This window comes from Triturus cristatus, chromosome 7 (assembly GCF_964204655.1).
Source record: "Triturus cristatus chromosome 7, aTriCri1.1, whole genome shotgun sequence".
In the NCBI taxonomy this organism is placed as follows: Eukaryota; Metazoa; Chordata; class Amphibia; order Caudata; family Salamandridae; genus Triturus; species Triturus cristatus.
Genome location: NC_140590.1, coordinates 288,992,963 through 289,017,050, shown reverse-complemented (window position 1 = coordinate 289,017,050; position 24,088 = coordinate 288,992,963). Strand labels below are relative to the sequence as shown.

General features: G+C 43.2%; 1 protein-coding gene across 3 annotated transcripts in view; it reads left to right on the top strand.

Moving 5' to 3' along the window:
- Nucleotides 1-24,088, top strand: part of LOC146809468 (excitatory amino acid transporter 2-like) — a 968,543-nt gene that overhangs the window by 616,529 nt on the left and 327,926 nt on the right. For all 3 annotated transcript variants that reach the window (XM_085616310.1, XM_085616311.1, XM_085616312.1), the window contains one exon: nt 1,780-1,906. In XM_085616310.1, coding sequence (XP_085472436.1) covers nt 1,780-1,906 — 127 coding nt within the window. The remainder of the gene's footprint in view (nt 1-1,779; nt 1,907-24,088) is intronic.

Below are 24,088 nucleotides of genomic sequence, written 5' to 3'. Positions count from 1 at the left end.
TACCCTTTACAAAGCCAAATGCCTTTCCGTTGCAACATATGGGGCAGTGGTGTGGGGACATCACAAAACCGCCAGTTACAAATAGTGGAAAATAAATTTAGTAAAGGGCTCTTGATGACGCCTTATAGTGCCCCCAAACGCCTATGTCATGAGTAACTGGGATACTGAGGATCGCATATTTTCACTCCCCTACTCCTATGGGCTCAAATCTGGCTGTCTGAGGAACTAATGTTCTCACTAGAAATAATCACAGATTCTCAAACTTTGGCAATTACTTAAAAATACCATGGATTTAGTTTTTGAAAGATAAATACTATGAAATAGGACTGGGGCACGTTTATCATAATCCCGAAAGCATTTGATTGAATGCTAAAGCCATTATCAAAGAGGTGTTTTATTCCAGGGGACATATGTGTGATCTCCAACTAGCCGAGATGGGCCTTAGGCACTTGTACCCTGCCCCTTTGCAATTGCAATATTATTTAACATTTACAACTAATCTGCAGATTAGATTTTATTCATCTAGGTTTCGTTTAGGTACTGTGCATTTTCTGTTGGCATTTCCACGCCAGAAAGGATGGGCGGATGATCTCTCACCTTGTCCGTGTGACTATCTCATAAGCCAAAGCACTTTGCACTTTATCTTATTCTGCACCTTATATAAAACAGCAAGGCTTATATTCTTAGTCCCTCTGTTGAAGAAAATCCCCCCTGTACATATGCTGATGGTTTTAAATTCTTGCACACGTTGGCTACCCCTGATATTTGTATTGCGGTAGCCAATTAAATAAAGGTATCTCTGGCCATTAGAAAACGTTATGAGTGAGAACCTCCCTGAGCTGTTACCGCATGCAAAGAGTCGCATGTCCCTGGCAATTTAGGAATTGTTTTTACCATATTGTTCAGAATTGTTTATATGATGTGATAAATCTTTTTGTAAATTTTAATGCTGTTTTGAATTGATATTAGGTTGTTTTTTATTTAGTTTTAAATAATTCGCACTTATGAATGTTATATATTTTAGTTAACTTGGAAACCCTGGAGGTCTGCGCAGCGGAAATTAAGGCCGCTAGAAAAGCACCTTAATTTAGGAATTTATATGGTTTATAGTTTCCTCTTTTGATGTTCTTAAGTGTCTGTTTAACGTTTATTTGCTGGCATTTGATGCCATTTTGTTGGATTTAGTGAATGAATTTTACTGAAGTATGTAATATTACTTTACGACCATCGGTCCTAGGCTGGAAATGGATATTGCTGTTATTGATGCACTGAATGACTTTTTTGCACTCTTTTATTACTACTCAAGCCGAATAAAGATGTATTTATTATTATTGCCTCAGACCCAGAGTGCCCTTTTTCACAACCTTAGTTTAAAATATAGTTGTAGGTTTCCCGGATTTCTCTCACAGCGAGCTGTTTTCTAAATCCTGGAGATCTACCAATAGGTGTGATATATTGTCATGCACTGCCAATATTGTCAGTTTTCTCTGATGTTCTCAACGCATTTGTAGCGCAATTAAAAAAACAATAACGTTTGGCAGCTGATACTGCTTCTCTAGTATAATCTTTAGATTGAAACACAAGTGTTGTTTGCGACAGTATATAATACATTCTACTCGAATGTTGTGTGAGGGTGTGAGCAGGGGTCTTTCTGCAATATATTCCAAATTAATGACCAGAACGTGTTAAATGTCAAGAAATTAATTGAACTGTTTTCTTTCAGGATATCTGAGTAATGTTTGTCTCCTCACCCATTTGCATGTTTTGGTTTACCCTTAGGTCTAATTGGGTTCTTCATAGCGTTCGGGATTTCCATGGGGAAGATGGGAGAACAGGCAAGACTAATGGCAGATTTTTTCAATGTTTTAAACGAGATCATAATGAAGCTTGTCAACATGATTATGTGGTAAGAATTGCATCTATTTATTCTTCATGTGGCCAGATATACAGTATGAGTTGCACAACAAAATAGCTTTGGGTGGTGATGTCTTCATGGAAAGATCTTGCCGCTTATTGTTATTTATTGATTAGCACAAAACATTTTGAGTAAATGTACTCCACAAACCAGGTAGTTAATAGTCACATAAAACAATTACTCCTTATTTGAGAAATCACACACACAGTTACAGTTCTGTGATGGTTTTTGCAAGTGCTTGGATACCCAAATTCGATTTTTTGGTGTGATTTGGTGTTCTGTAAGCTACTAACGATAGTGTTATCATCATGGAGAGCAGTACAATTGCACACATTCGATCTAAAAGCAAATGGGCTCGGTTTACAAACTCTATACATAGGAAGGAGGTTATCAGTGTGTGAGGGGGTAGGAAAAGTTAGTTGGTGGATCATTTAGGCAGAAACTTGGGCACGTTGTGAGCATGATGAAGTCTGTGCATTGCTTTGGGAGTTTTCAGTGGGATTCGAAGTTGAATTCCAGTATGTGTATTGGATTTTCATTTCCATAGGAGTGGTGCGACTGGACACCACCTCTAGAGATTTTTGACATACATTCAATAAGTCTAAAATGAGTACCAATATCTCCTACAGAGCAGCACAACTATGAAAGGGCTGACAAAGGAATGGGGCCTTACATTCACCAGAAGATAGACATGCAAGGACCAACCTTAAATGCTTATCTACTGATGAAGGTAAGGCACCCATGTCCTCTTTATTCCTTTAATAGTTGTAGTGTTCTATAGGAAACTCATTTGTTTAGGTCCCTGTGAGTACTATTTGACGAAGATCTAGCAGCTATGTCCCCCAGTATCTGCCACTATACCCCAAAATTACCTCCACATCTCTTCATGTGTTGAGACAGCAGACCATGCAATGGCGTAATTCAATGTCAACTTTAAACAGTTTTGATCACATTTTTGATCTTGCTGGTCTTTTTATTAATGTAAGTTCTCCCTCTTTTCTTCCATTTTTCCTCATACTTGGTTCTCTGTCTGTTTCACAGCCCTCGAGGAGGCCTATATTATCCAATAGTTGTTCATAATGTTTGTACTTCCCCTGGTGGTCTCTGGTCCAGATGCACATTGCCTTTTGGAAGGTTTTTTCCTTAAAAGGGCCTTTTGCCACTTTGTAATTTCTCTGAATCGTTTCTGCTTCCAGGAACCAGTTGCTGTATTTCCTTAGGTTTTATTAAGAAGAACTCACATTCCAGACTCTCAGGGCTCATGCACACAGCAAGCGATGGGTCACACTATTAAACAGCCCAGCATCGTCCATTGGTAATATATCACTAGCTGGACGTATCCCTATGGGATAGTACTGAAGCACCAAGAATGGCTCCACTGGCACCAGAACAAGTAGGGAAGTCACTCAGCAGGCAGTGATATCCATTTGCAAAAACTGACCGGATGTCAAGCCTTTCTTTTTCAAGTGCATTATCTAGAAATGTTTCAAAAGTTTGTGAATATTGCAGAGGAGAGGTAAGAGACAATTTACCATATTCATACTGGCCTGTTAGGTTGCACTGACCTTATGCTCTTTTCCGTGTCTCAACACCTCTCTCATCCCCCACCAGAGACCACATACAGAGGGAGGATCTGAGAGACAGTGGTAGAAGATGGGGACAGGGCAATGGTACAAGGTAATAAATAGAGACACAGGCCTCTACTATTCTGCTTCGTTGCTATAGCTGGTCAGTGAGATCAGCTAGATGTAGTGGATCTCTGCATGCCAAAAGATCTGAAGTAGGGGTGGGCGGTAAACTCCGCTGGTGGAGTTCGTGGAGTTTTGGCAACTCCATACTCTGCTTGGAGCGTGGAGTGCAGCAAGAACTCCACCAACCACCACATTGCAGAGTTTTTCTTGTGCGTGGCTCTCCAATGTTAAGTTGGTGAGTGCGTGCAAGAAAGACCGCCTCCCGGTGAGATTTCTCAGGGCTGGCAGTCCCAACAGGTTACTCTCACTCACATTGAGAAAGTTGCCTCTTGTGTATTGAAATATGCAGCTCGAATTATCGAGGGGCAGAAAGATGCAGCATCCTCTGGTGTGCCGCATGGTGCTGTTCGTTTGGATTTTACAGCCTAGGACAAGTCTCTAGTGCTAAAAATCAGCGCAAGTAGCATAATGGACTGGCATTGCACCACTTGTGGAGCTCTGCAGAATCTGTAAGTAAGTCTGCGGAATTCCGTGAAGTAAAACTCTGCGAGTTCCACCCACCCCTAATCTTAAGTAACTTGTCATAAAGAGTGCTAAGTAAAACTTTGATATGAAATTGATATACCTTAGCACTATCTCTTTGTAACTAGCTCTCTGTACTACGATATGAAACTGTTAATGTCTGAACACTCAGGCTTCGTCACTGCACACTCTCTTATGGAAGATGAGTAGTTGTTTCTACTTGGCTTCTATAGAACTCATACATGACAATCATATATACATATGCAATAAGTCTCTCTAAGAATGCTTTCTAGTGCCTAATTTGTAAATTATCAGGTGCCAGAGACCTTCTCCAATGCAACTTGCACCACCCATACCCCCAACCAGCGCTAGTACCAACGCAACTAACCATCACAATCCTACAAGTGTGACAATTTGGACTAATCCAGGCACCCAAGCCTAACGTATATTGCATTAATAAGTTAGACAAACAGCACCCCTATGTGGTGGACTACCATAAACACTGGTGTACAGAAGTTCTGGTGCTGAGCACTGGCAAACACCGACTCAAATTAGGCACTTATGCTTCCTATTTCTTCATAGGGCAACCTCAGTAGAATATACAATCCCAGATTCACAAATTGAAAAGAATTAGTTCAAAGTTTGTTTTCATTAACACTACTTTCAGGATACTACTCTGGATTTCTGATATCCATCAAAACAATCCTTTAGGAATCAATAGGTCTTGACAAGAGAAATCTGAGATCCATTTACAGAGGCCCTGGCTGCAGCAACATTGTAGAACGATTTCCTGTCAGTGGATGTTGTCTCCTACAAGGGAAGTGATACTCAATAATCCAAGACTGTTGCTGGTTTTCAAGTGTTATTGTACCTTTTTTTTTAACATAATTATTCTACATGTTTATGCAAAGCAATACACAAAAATAGTTACATACCTATAGTAAAAATAAATGATTATATACAGAGGGATATGCTGTAAATTTCTGTTTGCGTATGGTGCTTATGTGGGGAAGAGCTCATTCTTGAGTAGTTTTCTGAAGATAAGGGGGCTGTCCGTGGATCTTATGTTGGGGGGTAAAGGGTTCAATAGTTTGGCTGCTTGAACAGAGAAGGATGTGCCACCCATGGTTTTTTTCTTGTATCTTGGGATTTTGAGATGAGGTGCCATTTTAGAGCAGAGGTTCCTTTGTTGAATGTGTTTGGTGATTTTATTCCTGATGAAGACCGGTCCCATTCCATGTATTAGTTTGTGGGTGATACAAAGCTGCTTGAACGTGGATCTTCTGGCAACCAGTAACCAATGCAGGGCTTTCAAGGTAGGTGAGATGTGGTCTTGCAGTTTGATATGCAAGAGTAGTCTGGCAGCCGAGTTCTGAATCTGTTGTAGTCTTTTCATGGTCGTTAAAGGTAATCCGTGGTAGAGGCTATTGGCGTAATCGAGGTTGGACAGAACAAGGGAGATGGTAGCTTGGACCTTGTGTGGAAATCCCAAATGAGGTAAAATTTGTCGCAGCATTTTTATAGTGACAAAGCTTGATCTTGCTAGTTTGTCCACTTGGGCATTCACCGATAGCTTGGATTCCATGGTCATTCCGAGGTTTCTTACTTCCTTTGATACCTGAGGTGGTGATCCCAGTTAATCAGGCCAAGCGGCAAGCGGGTCATAATGTTTCCAATCGCTACATGTGAATATTTCTGTTTTGGAAGCATTCAATTTAAGGTAGCTCCAAGTCATCCACTGATCCACGGCTCTGAGACAACTGAAAATTGAGTTTCCAATGTATTTGGGGCATTCCAGTTGGAGGAGTATTTGTGTGTCAAATGCATAGATATAGCACGTGAGGTGAAATTGATTGATCAGTACCGGTAATGACTTCATGTAGATGTTGAAAAGCATGCACGAGATGATAGAGCCTTGAGGCACCCATGCTTCGGTGGAGTATGGTTTGGATGAGAAAGGTGGGGTATGGATGACATTAGTTCTGTTTTGAAGGTAGGACACGATCCAGTCAAGAGCAGTCCCCTCTATGCCGGCTTCATAGAGTCTTTGTTTCAGAGTGTCATGGTCAACCGTGTCAAAGGCAACCGAGAGGTCCAAGAGGAGAAGCGCAGCAACCCCGTTTCGGTCTACTGTGTTCTTCAGGTCATCCCAGATGGCAAGGAGGGCAGATTATGTGCCTCTCCCCCGGACGGAAACCTGTTTGTAAGTCTGTAAGTATGTCATTCTCTTCAATGAATTGTGACATCTGGGCGAACGCTGCTTTGTCTATCAGTTTGCCCAGGAAAGGTCCATTTGTAATGGGTCTGTAGTTGTCAGGGTTCAGCGGGTCCAAGTTTGTTTTCTTCAATAAAGGGCGTATGTATGACTGTTCGAGTTCTTCTGTAAAGATTTCCGGTAGTTAAGGAATTGTTGATAATTCTTCTTACTGGAGTGGCAGCAATGGTTGTTAAAAGAATCGTCTTGAAAGTTTGTGGTGGACAAAGGCCAGAAGGGCTGCCGGCAGGCCTGCTTGCTTTGACCAGGTGCATAAATTCATCGTGTGAGATATTTTGGAAGGAATGGAGAGGCTGGGTTACAGTATTCTTGGATTGTTGTTTTGTCAAAGGGTTAGTGCTGGTGCTTTGTCTCTGTTTTAAGTATGAGTCCAACGTGTCTGCTTTGTCAATGTAATGATTTGCCAGTTTGTCTGTGAAATCTTGAGTAACAGGATGAGTTCCTTATAGGCAATTTGGTTTGCGAAATTCATTGAGTATTTTATAGAATTCTTTATTTGCACATTTATCATTTTTAATTCTGTCTGAATAGTACCTTTTCTTAGCTTTTTTGATAGCTGACTTGTATAATCTGTTAATTTTCTGTAGGTGAAGTTTGTCTTGTTTGGCGTTTGTTTTGAGCAAGGTACGTTGCAGCTTTCTAATTTGTTGTTTTATGTCTTTTATCTCTGTTTCTCCAAGGCGCTTTTTTTCTGTTGTGTGGTTTAGAGTGGTATTAGGATGTCAAAAGCTTCCTGTAGCCACTCATATAGTTTTTTAACAGAATTTATTGTTTTCAGATTTATACTGGATGTTAGTTGTGTTTCTAAGTGTTCCAAATTTAGTTTGTTCCACGGTCGATAGGTGGATGAATGTAAGGTAGTTTTAGGTGAGTCGCTTAGTGTTGTTTTATTTTGGAAAGCAAGCAAGTGGTGGTCTGACCATGTGATTGGAGTCATAGTTTAAAAGGTAACTAGTTCGGTATTAGCAAAAATGACATCTAGGATATGTCCAGCGATGTGTGTGGGTTTGTGGACAATCTGATGCAGGTTTAATGCGTCTAGGCCAGTGATTGTTGTTTTTGGATGGGTCATATTGGGTTGTCAGACCAGATGTTGAGGTCACCCAGAACGTATAGGTTGGAGTGTATTGTTATCAGGTTAGAAACTGTGTCTAGAAGTGCGTCTGGGAATGTCGCCTTGCTAGGTGGAAGTCTGTAAAGGAGCAGGAAGTTACAGGAGGAAGACGGTGTAGGATTGCATCTGGTGAGAAGAGCCTCACAATTCTTTATGGTGATGTCGTCAACTTTAGTGATATGTAATGTTTGCCTGAACACAACAGCTAGACCACCTCCTTTTTTGCCTATCCGATTTTGGGTGATCGTTTGATAGCCTAGAGGAACGGCTTCATGCAGGACTGGCGCCATATCATCTCCCAACCATGATTCAGTAACGAATAGTATGTCTGGTTTTGCATCGGTGAGAAGGTCGTAGATGTGATGTTTGTTTTAGAGAGGGATTGAGCATTTATTATTAGACAGTTTAGAGAATGGGCTTTGGTGATAGTGAGACTTTGTTTTGTAGAAGAGTGATTAGTAATGTGTGGGTTTTAGCAGGTGTGTTTTTAGTGCTGGTATTAGCTGTGTTAAGATAGCAATCGTGAAGCTGTTCTGTATAATTTTCCTCATCCAGCATGCTAAGAAGCTATTTTGATGGGTCTGCGTGTGTAGGTGGTGGAGACGATGTTTGAGAGTGAGTTGGTGTGCTGTGTTGTTTTCGTGGTGTAACATTGTTGTGCAGTAGACATGGGGAAGCGAAGTTGTGAGGTGTGGCACATCGCTTATATTGTTTGTGTGTGTTTAGGGCAGAAGATGTATGAGTCAGGGGTGGTGGTGCAGCATGTGGGTCATGTATTAAGGTTCTAAATTGTCCAATGGATGAGAGGCGGAAGAAAGTTGCTGTATCTGTGTTAGGTGTGGTGGAAGAGAGAAAGCTTGGCATTGGAGTTTGTTCCTTTGTGTGGTTTGAAAGGTGGGTGTATGTTGGTTTTTTGTGATGGTAAGTATTATGAGGTGTTGCGCTTGGAAGTTCTTGTTGTGTTGGTGTGCGTGATACATTTTGGTTTGAGGAGTAGTGAAAAGAGGTGCCGGTGTATTTGTTTCATGCGATGAATTTGTTTGTGAAAAGAGGTTGTAAGGTAGAGGGGGTGGTGATGTGTTTATGAGTAGAGTGTATGTTTTGTGTAGGAGGGAATGAAGTACAGGTAAGAGTGTTTGTCTTAGACTGTTTTTTGCAAGAGTTAAAAAGTGTGGTGCCGTGCAGTATATGTGTTGTGCGTTTGTGTTATTATGGTAGAAGGAAGAGGAGGGTGTTGGTTGGACAAATGATGGATGGCTGAGTTATAAAAAGTGGTCTGTTAGGAGTAATTAGAGCAGGGAGTGTGTGTCTGGATGGGATATAGTTAAGTATGGTGTGCAATGGAGCTGTGTTAGTGATGAGTGGATTGGTTTGTGGTATAGGATAGAGTTGGGTATTGTTTGTAGGTGATGGCGAAAATGTGTGGTAGCTGGGATAGACGGGTGTATAGGTGTGATTTGTGTAGTTTTGTAGTGGCTGCTGAGACATGGATTTGTGCATAGTGTTAGTTTGTAGTAAGTGTGTGGTGTACATTTGGTGTGGTGAGTGTGTTGCTCTGTTTGTGGATGTGGATGGTGTATGATAGGTACTACTGAATGAGAAATGGGCAGCATTTCTGGCCCTCGTCCTGACCAGTCTCAAACAGGCTCAAACAAGCTGCTGCCCTTGTCCTCTCCGCCCTTAGCCTCGACGCCCGGGCTGAGACACCCTAAGCCTTGGCTTTTTATATCCATAGTAGTCAGGTGACCCCTTCAGCCAATGGGAACCCTAGCCCTAACACTATCCAATCACAACTCTAGCCCTAAAATCTAGAACCAATATGAGACCAAGATCTTACAGCCAAACATATCCCTAGTCCAAGCACCCAATCAGGCTCCAAGCCCTAATCCCCATGTCCAATAGATGCCCTAGCCCTAGTACCAACCCTAGTCCGAGCAACCAATGACTCAGGAAACCCTAATCCCTATTTCCAAAAGAAATCCTAACCTTAGTTTTAGTCCCACACCTAGTCCAGCAACCAATCACAAAAGAAGCCCTAATCGCTACTTCCAATAGAAAGCCTAACCCTAGCCCTAGTTCCAACCCTATATTAATTAAAACACTGGCCCATAAACCACTTAGAAACCTCAAATAAACAACCAATGAGAACACTAACCCTAATCAAATAGAAACACCAGATACAACCACCAATCAGTGCACACCTATACCATCCAATAGCAGACTATATAAGGTCCCAGCAACCTAAAACAAGGTTTGCTGGCCAGGTAGTTGGAAGTTGCTCCTCTATTCAGAATCTCCTAGGAGGCTGACTGGCTCAATCCACACTTTGGAAAAAAGGGCCTAACAAACTTGTCCTTTAACAATACTGTTTGTATAAAACTTTACTCCCTCTCCTGGCCAAAAAACGAAGTGCACTGTCCTTATTAAACACAGCTTAAACAGCAGATTACTGCTGTCTCAGAGCATCCTCTGTTCTCTCTCTGATGTAGAAATATCCCTGTTGCTAGGAGGGGAAGGGGGAACTGGTTTCACTCACTTGCTAATACAAAATGGGAGCTGGGGGTCGACTGCTTAATATATAGGTCTTAGCACAGAGCAAGGGAGAAAAATGGAGGGAAAAACTGATAGTCACGGGGAATGAGAGGGAAAAACTACAGAGTTAGGACTGCAAATCCCACAATTCAACAGGTTAAATGGAGACAGTCACAGGCAAGGAAGAACTACAAGTTTAAACACAAAACAGGTGATAAAGTATGCAATCACACACAGGTTAAAACTACAATTTCAAAGTGTAACAACCACAGGCAAAGACAGTTAAAGAAAATTTAAAAAAATGATGCAATCACAGGTAGGGAAAATCTTTTTTTAAATTGCTAGGAAAGAGACAGCACTAGTCTGCCTCCCTACCACTTCCTGGACCCTGCTGCTTCTCTGCAATCTGGTTTTATGGTGAACAAGGGAACCCACAAGGTAAATAGGGACCTTGGGTATCAACTTTATATTACAAACAACGGTCCTTAAAAAACATTTTAACATAATAATGAATAAAGACTAGGATCAGTGCTATATTGCAGGATGTCCAGCCGGACAAACAGTTTAATAATTCCAAGAATTGTTAGGCATATTCAAGAGCATACAAAAATATAAAGTGGGACACAGTCCTGCGTCCTACATACAAACAAAAGAAAATTACATTTGGACATTTAGTATTTCAGGCGAAAAACAGAGGAAGCTTATGGTCAATGATAATAAATGACAAGCTTTCCATAAACAATATTCACACTGGTTTTAACGCAATGGTTTAACGTGTAAATATGTTTCATAGGTCGACGACGTTTCGATCCCCTTTAGCACGATAATGGGATCATCATCAGGACAGTATAATTACATGACTGAGTATAACAAACTGCCTTAAGGAATAAAGGCAGAATCCTCAATGCGGGTGGTCCGTGGAGAAATAAGTTAACCGCGTTGGTGCGGTGCTCAAGAGAAGATTACTTCGTCTTCGCAGGCAAGCTCGAAATTGAGCCGAAGGAGATGAGTTATTTTACACTGGACATCAATACGGTCCCGTACGTAGAGGCAAGGATAGCCGGATATTGGGAGTTCAGGAGCACGATGGCAGTAAAGACCTTCGGCTCAATTTCGAGCTTGCCCACGAAGACGAAGTAATCTGCGCTTGAGCACCACACCAACGCGGTTAACTTAATTCTCCACGGACCACCCGCATTGAGGATTCTGCCTTTATTCCTTAAGGCAGTTTGTTATACTAAGGAATGTAATTATACTGTCCAGAAGGGAGGCCAAAGGAGGTTTAAGGACCAGTAAGGTTTTTCTGCCCAAATAACTACATATGACACAAAAGAAACCCATTAGCGGCTCGGGGGCAGAGTGTGAGGTAGTAAACTTCGGCTCACGGCCGATCGGAGTAATGTAACTAAATAAATAAATAAAACTAATATCATTGCGCGGGCTGAAACGCATTTGGCGTTTCAGCCCGCCCAATGAAATTCGTTTTATTTATTTACTCCATTCTTCAGCAATAACCTGATGGGTTCAGCCAACCTTGCAAACCCCATGACAAATTTAGAGTAAAATTCGACAAGTTCCAGAAAAGACCTGACCTGCGCTTTATCTTTAGGTGTAGGTGCTTTCAGTATGCTCTCCCAAAGCTCAAGTTTAGGCTGTATTCCCTCTCCAGATACGACATGGCCAATATAAGTAACAGACGTCAAACCAATGCGACATTTCTGTTTTTTCACTGTGAGACCTTTGTCACTCAACCTCTCCAACACATGCCTCAGTACAGCACCATGCTCCACATCAATCCTTCCATAGACCAAAATACCATCCTCAAAGAACAGGACACAATCTTCATAATTCTTTGAAAACAAGCCGGAGCCGAAGCCAGTCCAAAGGGCATTCTCAAAAAACGGTAGGCCCTAAAGGAGTTACAAAGGAAGTCAGGCGACTGGAATCATGGTGTATAATCACTTGGTGGTACGCAGATGAAAGATCTAAAACACTGAAAACCTTAATACCCTTCAACATACATACTAAATGTTGTTTGGAAGAGGTTGACTGTCCACCCAAATCCACTCATTCAACACTCGCAAGGCCACACACATCCTAACACTGGTACCACCATCCTTGGGGGCCAAAAACATGGGCCAACCACTCTGATGCTTCAATTTCCTCTATAACACCCAAATCCAACAGAATATTGAGCTCCACCTTCAAGAGATCTATCATCATGTTCGACACCCTGCGCACCGTATGTACACAAGGCTTGGCTCCCTTCTTTAGGATAATTCGATTTTCAAAACATCTCCAAACACCTCAGGAAAGTCCTCAAAGTACTGCTCACCACTTCCCACACGATCAATCAACATAACTTGGTCTTTTGGATTGCTAGCGCCGGGGTTCAGGATGATACTCAAATCACCCTGATGTCTCCACCCCAACAGGTTGTCACCTCTTTCTGCTACATTTACTTTTCCAACAGTACGTCTGCTTTTGAACTCAATTTTAGCAACCACGTACCCCAGTACTTTGATACGTGACCCTCCATAACTGATCGGGTTAATATCAGGTGGAAGCAGTTCTACATCATCCATGCCAACACTTTTGTCCCACTGTTTGTTACCAATCACGGTGAAAGGTGAACCCGAGTCAACCAACCCTACAAATCTCCTTCTGTCCACCTCAATTTCACACTCAGGCATCACAACTTTCCCTGAATCTACCTCCCCATCCTTGTCATTCACATTCAAAATTATGGTATGTACTGCCTCAGGTGCATTCTCTGCCGCCCGGTCCTCCCAGTGGATCTACACACATGGGCATAATGCCCCTTTATACCACACTTCTTATACACCGACCCCTTGGCATAACAGTTCAGACTGTTGGATAAATGTGAAAAACTACCACATCTATAACATCCAGCGGTTTGAGAATCATTAGTGCTCCGCTCATGAAAGTCACGTTCAGAACTTCGCGACTGCACTTCACGTTCAGTACCTCTTCCCTTCACATTGGTGGAAACTTTTGCAATATTGTCAGTGTAAGGTTGATCTGTATCAATATCCGTCAAAGCATGAATATCACCCTGTGCTCCTTCTTATCCACAAAATTCTTCCTCATCTCCTTTACCCAAGTCGATGTATTCTTGACCACCTCAACGATGGTTATAGCTTCTGCTAACAATGGGTTCTTTGACAATAGTTTTTCTTGCACTCTGGTACTATTGGTGCACCTCACCAATTGATCTCTGACCAAAGAGTCTAATAACTCCCCAAATTCACATGTGCGTGCAAGTGTCTTCAACGATGCCACATAACTGCTCACTCTTTCCGCAGGCCCCTGCACTCATGTTAAACATCTGTGATGCTCCAATTCCACAATAATGCGGGGTCCACAGTATCGTTCCAGCATAGTCATTGATATTTCATAGACATCCGACGGCTCCCCATCACCGCCACCAATAGGCATCACATCCATGCTCTCATAGATGTTCCTTCCTTCAACACCTAGATTGAGCAATAGAATAACTCACTTCCTGAAAGCAGGGAATTGTTCTCCACCAATTGCCACTATATATGAGTCAAAAAGGTTCCTCCATCTTTTCCAAGGAAGAATTGGCTCACCCTTTCCTGAGAGGAAAGCAGGAGGTTGCAACATGCTGGTGGTGGTAGCCATGGTTTCAAGGGAAAATGTACAAAGTGAATACTAAGCGTGCCGCAGTATGTTAGGAGCAACAATGATGTACATGAACCAGTTTCTGTCTTTAAAATGTAATGAACCACACCATATGTCCAGACTTGCCGTTAATGAAAGTTGCAGCTTTACATTGGCCGTAATCACAGCTAGATGTTGCCCCATAGTTGGCAGGAATACATTTTGCTTAAAGATTGGGGTATGTTGCATGACGTCACGACACGTGAGTGATGTGTCGACCGTAGGAGCAACGCGATGACAGGAGATACGGGGACAACAGCAGTGATGTAAGTCGAACGCTGTGTAATTCCAGCAAGCACGAGGTAAGGCGCATGTGGGATTTGAAATGACCGTTGACTGCCGCTAGAGATTTTACCGATAAGTTCACAAAAGTGAGGCACACAATTTTCAGATTTTTGATGTACCTTGTCTCGCCGTCGATCATGTGTAGATCTTCATCAATTCCACATTGTAGAAAGTAAAATATCGTAGAATATGATCATACACATGACACAGTGGCTCCAATTTCTTCGTTGGTAGGGGAATCGGTGGTTCGCGATGCCTGTCCCCAATCCCATCCTCATTGCCAATATTAAATTGCAGAACAGTATGAGTTTCCAAGTACCTTATTCAGTGATGGAACCAACGACTACTCAGATCGCCAACCAGCCATTGAATGACCAGTCTCTGACATTCCCATGGAGACCATGACATTCCAGGCTTGAGCTGGCATACTTAAAATCAAAGCAAATTACAAGTTTCCCTCACTCACTGAAGGTGGCATACTTAATTATAGGGTAACCTTCTCGTAATAATGAACCTAGTCATAGTGCAGGCTACAACCCACTCTCGGAGAGGAAGGAGCTCAGGGATGTTTTGCTTGTGTCCAAGAGGTATACTGACTACTTTAAGTGACGAAGGTGTGGTGAGGGATGTTCGAACAAAAAGTGTAAAGGTGAATCAAAACTAGTTCAATGGTACGCAATTGGGTTTATTGAGGCATCCCCAGACTAGGATTAAAATCAGACTAAGACAGGGCGGAATTAGACCTGTCCTAGAGTGCAGTGTAGTCGACATGTTTCAGCTTAAGTACCCTCCTAGGAGGTGTGGCAGCCTTCTTCAGGACCTCATGCGTGTTAATGCAAATTATGTGTATCAGATGTGAAAACAAGATAACACATTAGTGAATACAGAACCAGTGGTTGGAGTGGTGTATCACTCAAGCAGGAATCCACTGGTCGAAAATCGAAATTGCCTGCAGTAGTCAAGCAGCCTACCCCAACTTAAATTTAGCGCAAAACTCAAGGTGTCATCAAGTCCTGTTTGGCCTGATGTCAGGCAGCATGGATTGCGCCGCGGAAGGAGGTAACCTGTCCCACCATGAAGCCTTCGCATTTTTCACAGAAAAATTTAAATAAATGTGCTGCACTTTTCATTCATGTGCAATTGTATACAGAGATGTAACCCCCTTTATGAAATGCTACATTGCTCACAAATAAAACGAGCTCCCTTCGAGATTACCTATGTGTTATTTGCCTTAGTCAAGTTGGAATTATCCTGACAGGTGGCTTCAAAAAGAAGACATTCAATCCATTTCATTGCAGTTATATCCAATTATGTTACTATAATGTTTCTATATTCAAATTCACAGGACACCATACCCTTCTAAAAGATCCATTTTGATTCAGTTTGAGCCAGGAATAATTTTTACCAAAATATGATGTCAAAGGTGCCACCAATCAGCCAATACGTTCTTATGGAGATATGCACAAATAATTAACCATCATTCCCTTTATTATGATCAACTTGGCTTAATTTTTTAGAAATGATAAACACTTCTAAAATGCAATTTGCATGAGACCCTCAAGCCATTGCATTGCTATGGTGTTATGTATGAATGAGAAACTGCCCTTGTATTTATATATGTTATTTCCCTAGCGCAAACCGAGCCAAAAGGCAACAGAGCGCTGTACATGGTCAAATCCAAATTTAAAGTCAACAAGCAATAGGAGAGAAAGCTGAGTTGTGGACAAAATGATATGTAATTTGGTGTTCTTTAGAGAGGTGAGTCTTCAACTCTTTCCTAAATTGAAGCAGCGTTGGTTTAGCCCTGATGGATACGGGGATGTTGTGCAGGATTCTGGGTAATGAAGATCACCTTGGCTCTATAATATGTATGCTGATACAGTACCTCTTTGCATTTTGTGTGATTCAAGCAGGACTTGCCCGTAAAGATGGCCCCCAATGAATGACTTTGAGTACAGTGTGTTTCTATATAGTTTTGTCTGTGTAAGTAACTATGCTTTTTCTATGTGATTGTCCGATTAATTTGCACATTCTTGCTATTCAAACACATCGCATCCCCCTACATGATCAATATGGATTTAGCCAGAGCTGAGCAATATATGCACTAAAACAAGGTGTTAAATTTACCAAACTCAAGTTCATTCATAAGCAGGTACACTTAAATCCCAAATTATTATTTAGCTAGTGAAGATTAACTTCGCTCATAAACATTTATAAACTGTTTACCTTTCTCCACTGCCTGTGTGCAATGTGCCTTAGCAAAACAAGATATGTCATGAACTAAATGACCCTTGATTCAATACATTTCTATGCAGTTCTGCTTGAGTAACTAATAATACTGTTCCAGTGTGAAAGGTTTATTGGCTGGGGGATAGAATGTCATTGCCTCTGTATCATACAAGAACCTTCTCCTCGTTTTATTATTCTGGCATACCCTAACAGAGATGTACTAAGATGAATGCCCTGATTGGGCAGGAATGTTGAATGTCCACCTCTTTCCACCAAGCCTCCAGACGGATAGCCGATCTGATCACACAACACAACAGACTGAGGGACTACTAAAGAAGGTCCCACGACTCTCTTGCTTTGCCAAAAGAAGCCAGTCTTAACAATTTGCCAACCAGTCACTTTGTTCTTCTATTGAGTGCCTTTCGGTACACAAGAACTCTATATTACATATTATCTGTTACCATAAAATTACGATGGATAAGTTCACATAAACAACCACAGCCTCATGTCTTACCAATGCTATTTCTCCAAAAGAGTTATCCATATAAGAACTCCTTGTCCACCCACTGGTACTTCACAATGGGAGCTACTGCACATTATATTGTTTGTCTAGTAATTTGGTAGCCTACAGCTGTTATTCCACTGTGGATATTGTCCTGCTGCATGGTTATCTCTTTAGAGGTTTAGTAACCAACCTCTGTTACTCCACAGCGGATGGCCATGACATGCTGTGGAGTTGTCAACATGACTTTGAATGCTTCTGATGCAAGACAGTTGTACTGGGCGATTGCTACTTAATAGTGATAGCCAGTATTTACTTTCTCCAAAAGCTGCACTTCCTTAACGAAGCCCAGGCGAGGCAATTCAAGTTTGCAAGTAAACAGTTCTTTACCATATGTAGCATGCCTTGAAGAGAATAAAAGCAGTATGTCCTTGGGAAGGCCCCAAGATCATAGCCAACATCCCGATTAATATCACATGTTCAGTCTGAGTAACAGGATTAAGGTGGGTCCATTCCCCCATCTTCTCCTTTACCACTCATCAGATCCTGAAGTAGTGTCCTAGTTTCAAGTAAAGTGTTGCTGTTGGACCTATCGTCCTAGGGTAGCTTGGCTCAAGTGGAAAGGCCTATGCCCGAGAAACATGTTGTGCTTGCATCACACTCACTTCACACTCCAGCGTACCACCACTTAAAAAGGACGCTACACCAGGTAATTAGAAAAGGTAGAAAAGCTTTATCTTTCTTTTATCTTGCTTCTTTTTTCTTTCAAATCAAATCAATCAGTGTCTGTCATCAATCATCATGCTGCACTTAGCAATTACTTAGCACTGTAAATCGAGTCAATAAATATAGCGCCGCACATAGCATTGACATAGCACTTTAAATAGTCAATTAATACAGCGCCGCACATAGCATTGATGTAGCGCTTTAAATAGTCAATAAATATAGCGCCGCACATAGCATTGACATAGCGCTTTAAATAGAATCAATAAATACAGCGCCGCACATAGCATTGATGTAGCGCGTTAAATAGAGTCAATAAATATAGCGCCGCACATGACAACCACAATGCTCTGATTATCAGGTCAGTAATTATAGAACAGTTCACAGCGATCACTATGCTCTTGAAATTGAGTTACTAATTGTAGAACTGTTCATATTAGCTCATTAACACTTCAGATTTGGTCATACAGGGATGCATGAAATCTAGCCTTACATAGGCTTATTACACATGGCTGGTTCTGCCTTTGCCCCCAAAATGCTCTGTTTACTCTGCAGTTGTTACTTCCCTCACTCGAGAGAGCAGGGGCCAGGAGCCGAGTTACTTCTTCCGCTGTAACCATGGAAGGCCGCCGAGCTCGGGGAGAGACTTTTCCCAGGGGTTTCCTCACTTGTGGGCACTTGCAAGTAGACTCGGCCGGTGGAGGGCTCACTCGGGTGATTTGGGGCCAACGAACTGTCGGGGAATCACCCCGGGGGAGGGGCGTGCTCCGGACCTTACATAGGCCTCCTGCCCTCTTCCCCGGGGGGGGGGGGTTACCTTGGTCTTCGGCCTCAGTTAGGCCCTTGCGATGGTCTCTTTCTGGCAAGAGGGCTCTCGGCTCCCTTCACTCGTCCAGGGTTCGCGCCTGCAGTCACCCTTGGCAGCGCGACCTGCGGGGGCGCGGCCCTGTCAGCAAATCGTGCATCGGTGGGGGCGGCGTCTCGCAGTCCGCCCCCGTCACGTGATCCGAGTTTCTGGGCCTCAGGCCTAATGCGGCCTACGGGGAACTCCAGCTGCTCTCTCTCCACATGAAGGGCCGCGTTTCAAAAGCTGCGACGGCAGCGGAGGGGTCCCAGTCTTCCTCACAAACCCCAGGTGACAGGAGGGTTGACCTTACGGGCCTTGATTCCTTATGGGGTCTTTCAGCGGGGGTGGCCAAAGTTAAGGGGGTGATCTGCAGGCTAGGGGTGCGATTTCTTACACGTCAAGCACCCCCTTTCTCGCTCAGTGTTGCCCCAGCTCAGGACAGGCAGGCTAGGAAGTGGCAGGCCACATGCCAGTGGCGTCAAAGGATAGAAGAGTCCCAGGCAAAGTCAGGAGAGCCAGAGATAATCACTCTATTTCCCCGTTCTCCTCAGGAGTCCTGGCAAGGTGGGGAGCTCCAGAGCTTGAGGTGATCCCAGGGTCAGTGGCTGAGGGCAGGGTTAGGTCAAGAGGTAGGGGGTAGTGTCAGCCGAGGAGGAAGAAAAGCAGGCCCTAGGATCTGTCAGTTTCCTTCTCTAGCGCACCCACCTCCCCCACTCAGATGCCTTACTCCTGACTACCTCTTCTCCTACAAAATGGCCGCCGCCCCTCACCTCTATATATAGCCTGGGCCCTGACTGGCCAGAGTGGGCCGGAAGGTTCTGGAACCCCTCATGACAGTCTATGGCCCAGGCTCTGAGGTGACAGTTTAGGCCGCCATTTTGTGTAAGAGCTCTCTCCCTCCCTCCATTTTAGAGAAGCACCTTGCGCCTCACTCTCAATCAGTGAAAATGGGGCACCCAGAGCCTCTACGTCAACACCAAAAACAAAACTAGTGGACAGAAAAATTGGAGGGCAAAGGGAAAAAAAAGGAAAAAAATGAGGAGGGAACAGCCAAAGGGCTGGCAGGTCTAACAGTTGCATAAATATTCTGATGGTTATTTTTAACTGCAGAATTCTCACCTTCTGAATACCCGTAGATGCCAGTCTAGATCTGGAAATTGTTGTCAGTATTGCCGCAGGCACCAGCAGCCTGCATTGTGTGGCTATACATCAATTTTGTCTGCCCCGGGAGTGACATTGAAGCCACATTTAACTGCCACCTGTGCTTGCGTACATTAGTTCACTTTCCGTGCCTTCGGAAGGAGATCTGCATCTCACTCCCACACTTTTACTTTGTCTCTGACAAAGTTTTTCTGTTCTAGATTTGTTTTCTCATATGCAAGTGATATCTTCACTCCAAAAACGACAGGGTTCAAGCCTTCAAGGGACTGTCATGAACAGATGTCTGTGACAAACCCGCATGAGGTATGTCTTTGGTGTTTATGATCATCGCACAACTTCATGTTCTGCAATAAGTGCATCCGGATGAACCACATGGTGATCCAGCAGAATAAACCCAAACTGTACTTCGCTGAAGAAACGCACGTAAGACCCACTCCTGGCTGCAGTCGAGGGCACAGACCACCTCCCACTCTTGAGGCCTTTTCTTCTAAAGATTCTTCTCACATTCAAACTCCTCACATAAGTCAAAGTCCTAGAAGAAACACATGAACACAAAGCAGGATCTTTTCCCTATCCTCCACTCTCGCTCAGAAAAGTTGAGGGAACGTCAAGGTGCCTCTTGGTCTTGATCCTGATCTTCTACCGAAGAACTGATCCCACAGCTATCCCGATGCAACCTGAGTTTCTGAGTCATTATTTGCCTCTTGACTCTGCTTCGTGGTCAGTCCTGATTCTGGGACCAATGTCCAGTCTGACTTCGTACCTGGCGCCACGCTGGTTCGAGCCACATCAAATCTGATGCTGCCAATGCTGGAGGAAGACCTTATTGTTTTCTAAGACTATGAGTTGAATCTGCCATGACTCAACTGAAATCATGTCCTATACATGTTCCGACTTAGCCGGTCCAACCTAATTCTGATTCAGACAAAATGTTACCACTGCCCAGGAGTCATCCTCTTGCACCTCACAATCTTTTTAACTTCCATTCAGAACATGGTCAACATAGTGTGGGTGTTGACATTGGAGATGACTGGGATGATGATTTACAGAACTGCAATGCAATTTCCTTATTAAGGACCTACAGATGTCAGTGGTTTGGACACCTGCCCTGACACCAGGTTGAGTCCACCTGTCTTTCAATTGACCCCTACAAACCCCCTTATCCAAATTCCCTCCCCCCTACCCCTGTAGCTCCACAGAAGAATCAGCTTCTTTCACTGTTGTCATAAAACATGCAGCGGAAGTTCTTGACGTGCAGCTACCATCTATTGAGGTCAAAACTAACATACTGACTGATGTTCTGCAACCTGGGAAGACCTCCACATTACTGCTTCTCTTTTTCAATGAGGAACTGGCACATTGATGGTCACTTGAGCCAAACCTTGCTCTTATCTGCCCCTAAATAGGCAAGTGGTAGCACACCATAGACCTGTCCTATGTGACCCTGCCTTCCATACACAGCATCTCATGCCTGATAGTTTTGTGTCCAGGCCTCTACCATTAGATTAAACCCAAATTATTTCCCTGCAACACCTCCTGATACACCTAGGAGTCAAATTTGTGAAGCTATTTTGTAAACAGATCTTCTCAGGCATGCTGGCCCTTTGTTAAGTGAATGTCAGCTATCTCCTTTGATTTTTCACAGGCACATGGTCCGCAAGATATTGCAAGCACCCCCCAATGAATTTCGCTCTAACCTGGCGCATATTATTCAGTATGGCCAAGACAGAGAAAAATATATCACACGCTCAGGGCTGGATAATACAGACTGCATAGATAGACCTGTCAGTACTAGTGTGGCATTTCGGCCCCATGAATGGATGGGATCCATGGGCATTTCAGGTGACATCTAAGCATCGATAAGAGATATGCCCTTTGACGTCACCTAGCAAAATCTGCACAGCAGCACTTCAAAGGAAGCAGGGATAAAGCGGGCACCCTGAGCCTTTTTGAACCAGTGCTGCAGTACCCTTAAAAGCGTAACCCTTTTTGAAGCTTCTGAAGTAGTTTGACTTAAAAACAACACAAAAGCCTTCAACCCCAGCTCCCTCAAGTCTTTATGAGGCTTGGGTCGAGGATCCCTCCATCAATGTCCAGGCTCTTAGGGGAAGCCTACTACCCAGCCCCCCAGCAATCCATGCTTCAGCTTCCAAACCACTTTAGCTTGCCTTCAGCCGCACATAGCCAACCTGTAGGAGGCAGAATAAGTAATTAACTTCACAAGTGGTGGAGAATTACATCTGACAAGTGGGTGCTCCAAGTAGTTCAACAAGGATATGCCCTGCCATTCCTTTCAGAGCTGCCATATATATAAACCACATTTAAAAATGCAATTTGTCCAATCTGCGGCAGAGAGTCCCGTCTGTTTTGAACAAAGAAGCCATAGAAACAGTTCGTGGAGTGGTGTGGCTCACTGGTTAGAGGCAGCAGACCCAGAAGCAGAAGACAGCCCGGGACCAGGGTTCAATTCCTGACGCGGCAGGGTCGTGGACCAGGGCCAGCAGACTCGATAATTCTCGCTTCGGTGCCTACTCTAACCAGGGATCACACTTGGCAACTCTGGGCATTAGCTTGCCTCATCTCCACAACGGCCCCCCACATTCACCGGGGATGCCTGGTTTCACCTTGGAGATACCCTGGAGGGACCATCTCACAGGGATAGCCAGCGGTCTACAGCGCCATGACACCTCAGGGCAGCAGTGCGCTTTACAAGACACATACATTTACATTTCGTGCACTGGAAATAGCGACTGGATGTTATGCCTGTTATGTCCTGTTGCCGAAGAAAGATGGAGGCCATTGTCCTATTTTTGATCTTCACCCTCTCGATTGTTTCATGAAAACGGACAAATATGGGATGCTCACGTTGGCCCAGGTTCTATCTGCTCTAGGTCCAGGAGACTGGATGGTAGCTCCTGCAGAATGCTTCTTTTCATATCCCAATCCTGCAGTCCCACAGGCATTACCTGTGTTTCAAGGTGCACCAAGAGCATTTTTAGTTTCCATACTTCCCTTCGGCCAGTGCCCCTTCGGTTTTCATAAAAGTGATGGCAATGTTATGTTATGTGAATTTGCAGAGCGGGGATAATCACCTGTGAGGGTATCCAGGCGGTGAGTAGGGCAGGTCTGAAGGGGAGTAGGAGATCATGCCTGTTTCGTCTGGAAGAGCCATGTCTTGAGGTTCCTTCGAAAGTCCATGAGGTAGGGGGAGGTTCTGAGGTGTTTCGGGTGTCATTCCAGGTCTTGGCTGCGAGGTATGAGAAGGAACAGCTTCTGCTACTGGTCTTCTAGAAACTAGGGAGATGTGATCTTGCTTGGGACTCAGATAGAAGGTGTCTGTGGGTTGGCAGTGGTTGAGGTAAGCTGAACCGGTGTTGTGGGGACCTTTGCAGGCATGAGTGAGCGGATTGAATTTACACCTTCCTGGCCTGAGAGTCAGTAGAGATTGTTAATGTGTGGAAAGATGTGATTGTTTCGCTGCATATTCAGGATGAGTCTGGCGGAAGCATTCTGGGTGGTTTGAAGTCAGCGAAGGACATGGGCTAGGATACTAATGTAGAGTGTGCTTGGGGTTTGGAGAGTGTTGGGAGATAGAGCTACAGCTACAATATGGTTATTTTTATATACGATTTTTGTTGTGGATGGAAAATGTTATATATTGTTATGTGGAGTTGTTTGGATTATATGTTGCATTTGTTTAATGTGACGGTTTGAATTTGTTTCTAAGTTGGTTAGATGCTTAGCATTTTTTTAAAATGATGTGTATTTGTATTATGTCAGTGTTTATTTATTGATTGCATACTAATCATTCACTGATGTAATAAAACATTAATAATTATTAGAAGAAAAAAATGGTTTATTGTTTTAGAGTGTGTTGTAATTTGTGAGGTTTTTGTACCGCTTGCTCCCGCTGCACCAAAGTCTTAATTAGGCCCTTAGTGTAGATTTTTGTAGGTGTCGCCATATACTCTGATTAAAGTAGTAGTAACAGCCTGGTATGGCTGTGTAGGGGTATATTTTTCAAATTGTTTGATTCATAGCTAGTTCAAAGATTATTTTTTGGGGGTAGTAGTTGTTCGTTTGTTTTTTTATATAATTTACTAGTTCAAAACAGCTACTGCTTTGTTTATTTGGGAGGAAAGTATATACAAAAGGGATGTTGGTATGTTGCTATTCACCATGGTGCATATCTGAATGAATGATTTAGGGCACATTTTAAAGGTTTGATCCATCACCCAGGTTTGGCATTGGTTTAATTTCATTAAGTTGTTTGAAGTAGTGGGTAAAACAGGAGATGCAACTCACAGCATTTTGAGGATGAGGATGAGGAGGAGAATCTGGATAAGGCGATTAAGAGATAAGGAGACAAGGTTATTAAAAGGAGAGGCATGGAAATTTTGTTTTGATGGGGGATAAAAAGAAGCAGGACAATCTACGGATATGTTCTTTTAATGTGCATGGGTTGAATAACAATCTGAAACGGCAAAAAGTGGCAGCGGAAATACGAACGATGCAGCCGGATTTAGTTTGTCTCCAAGAGACTCATATTTCATGGGATAGGCGGAAGGTTCTGGGAGAATTGGGGTT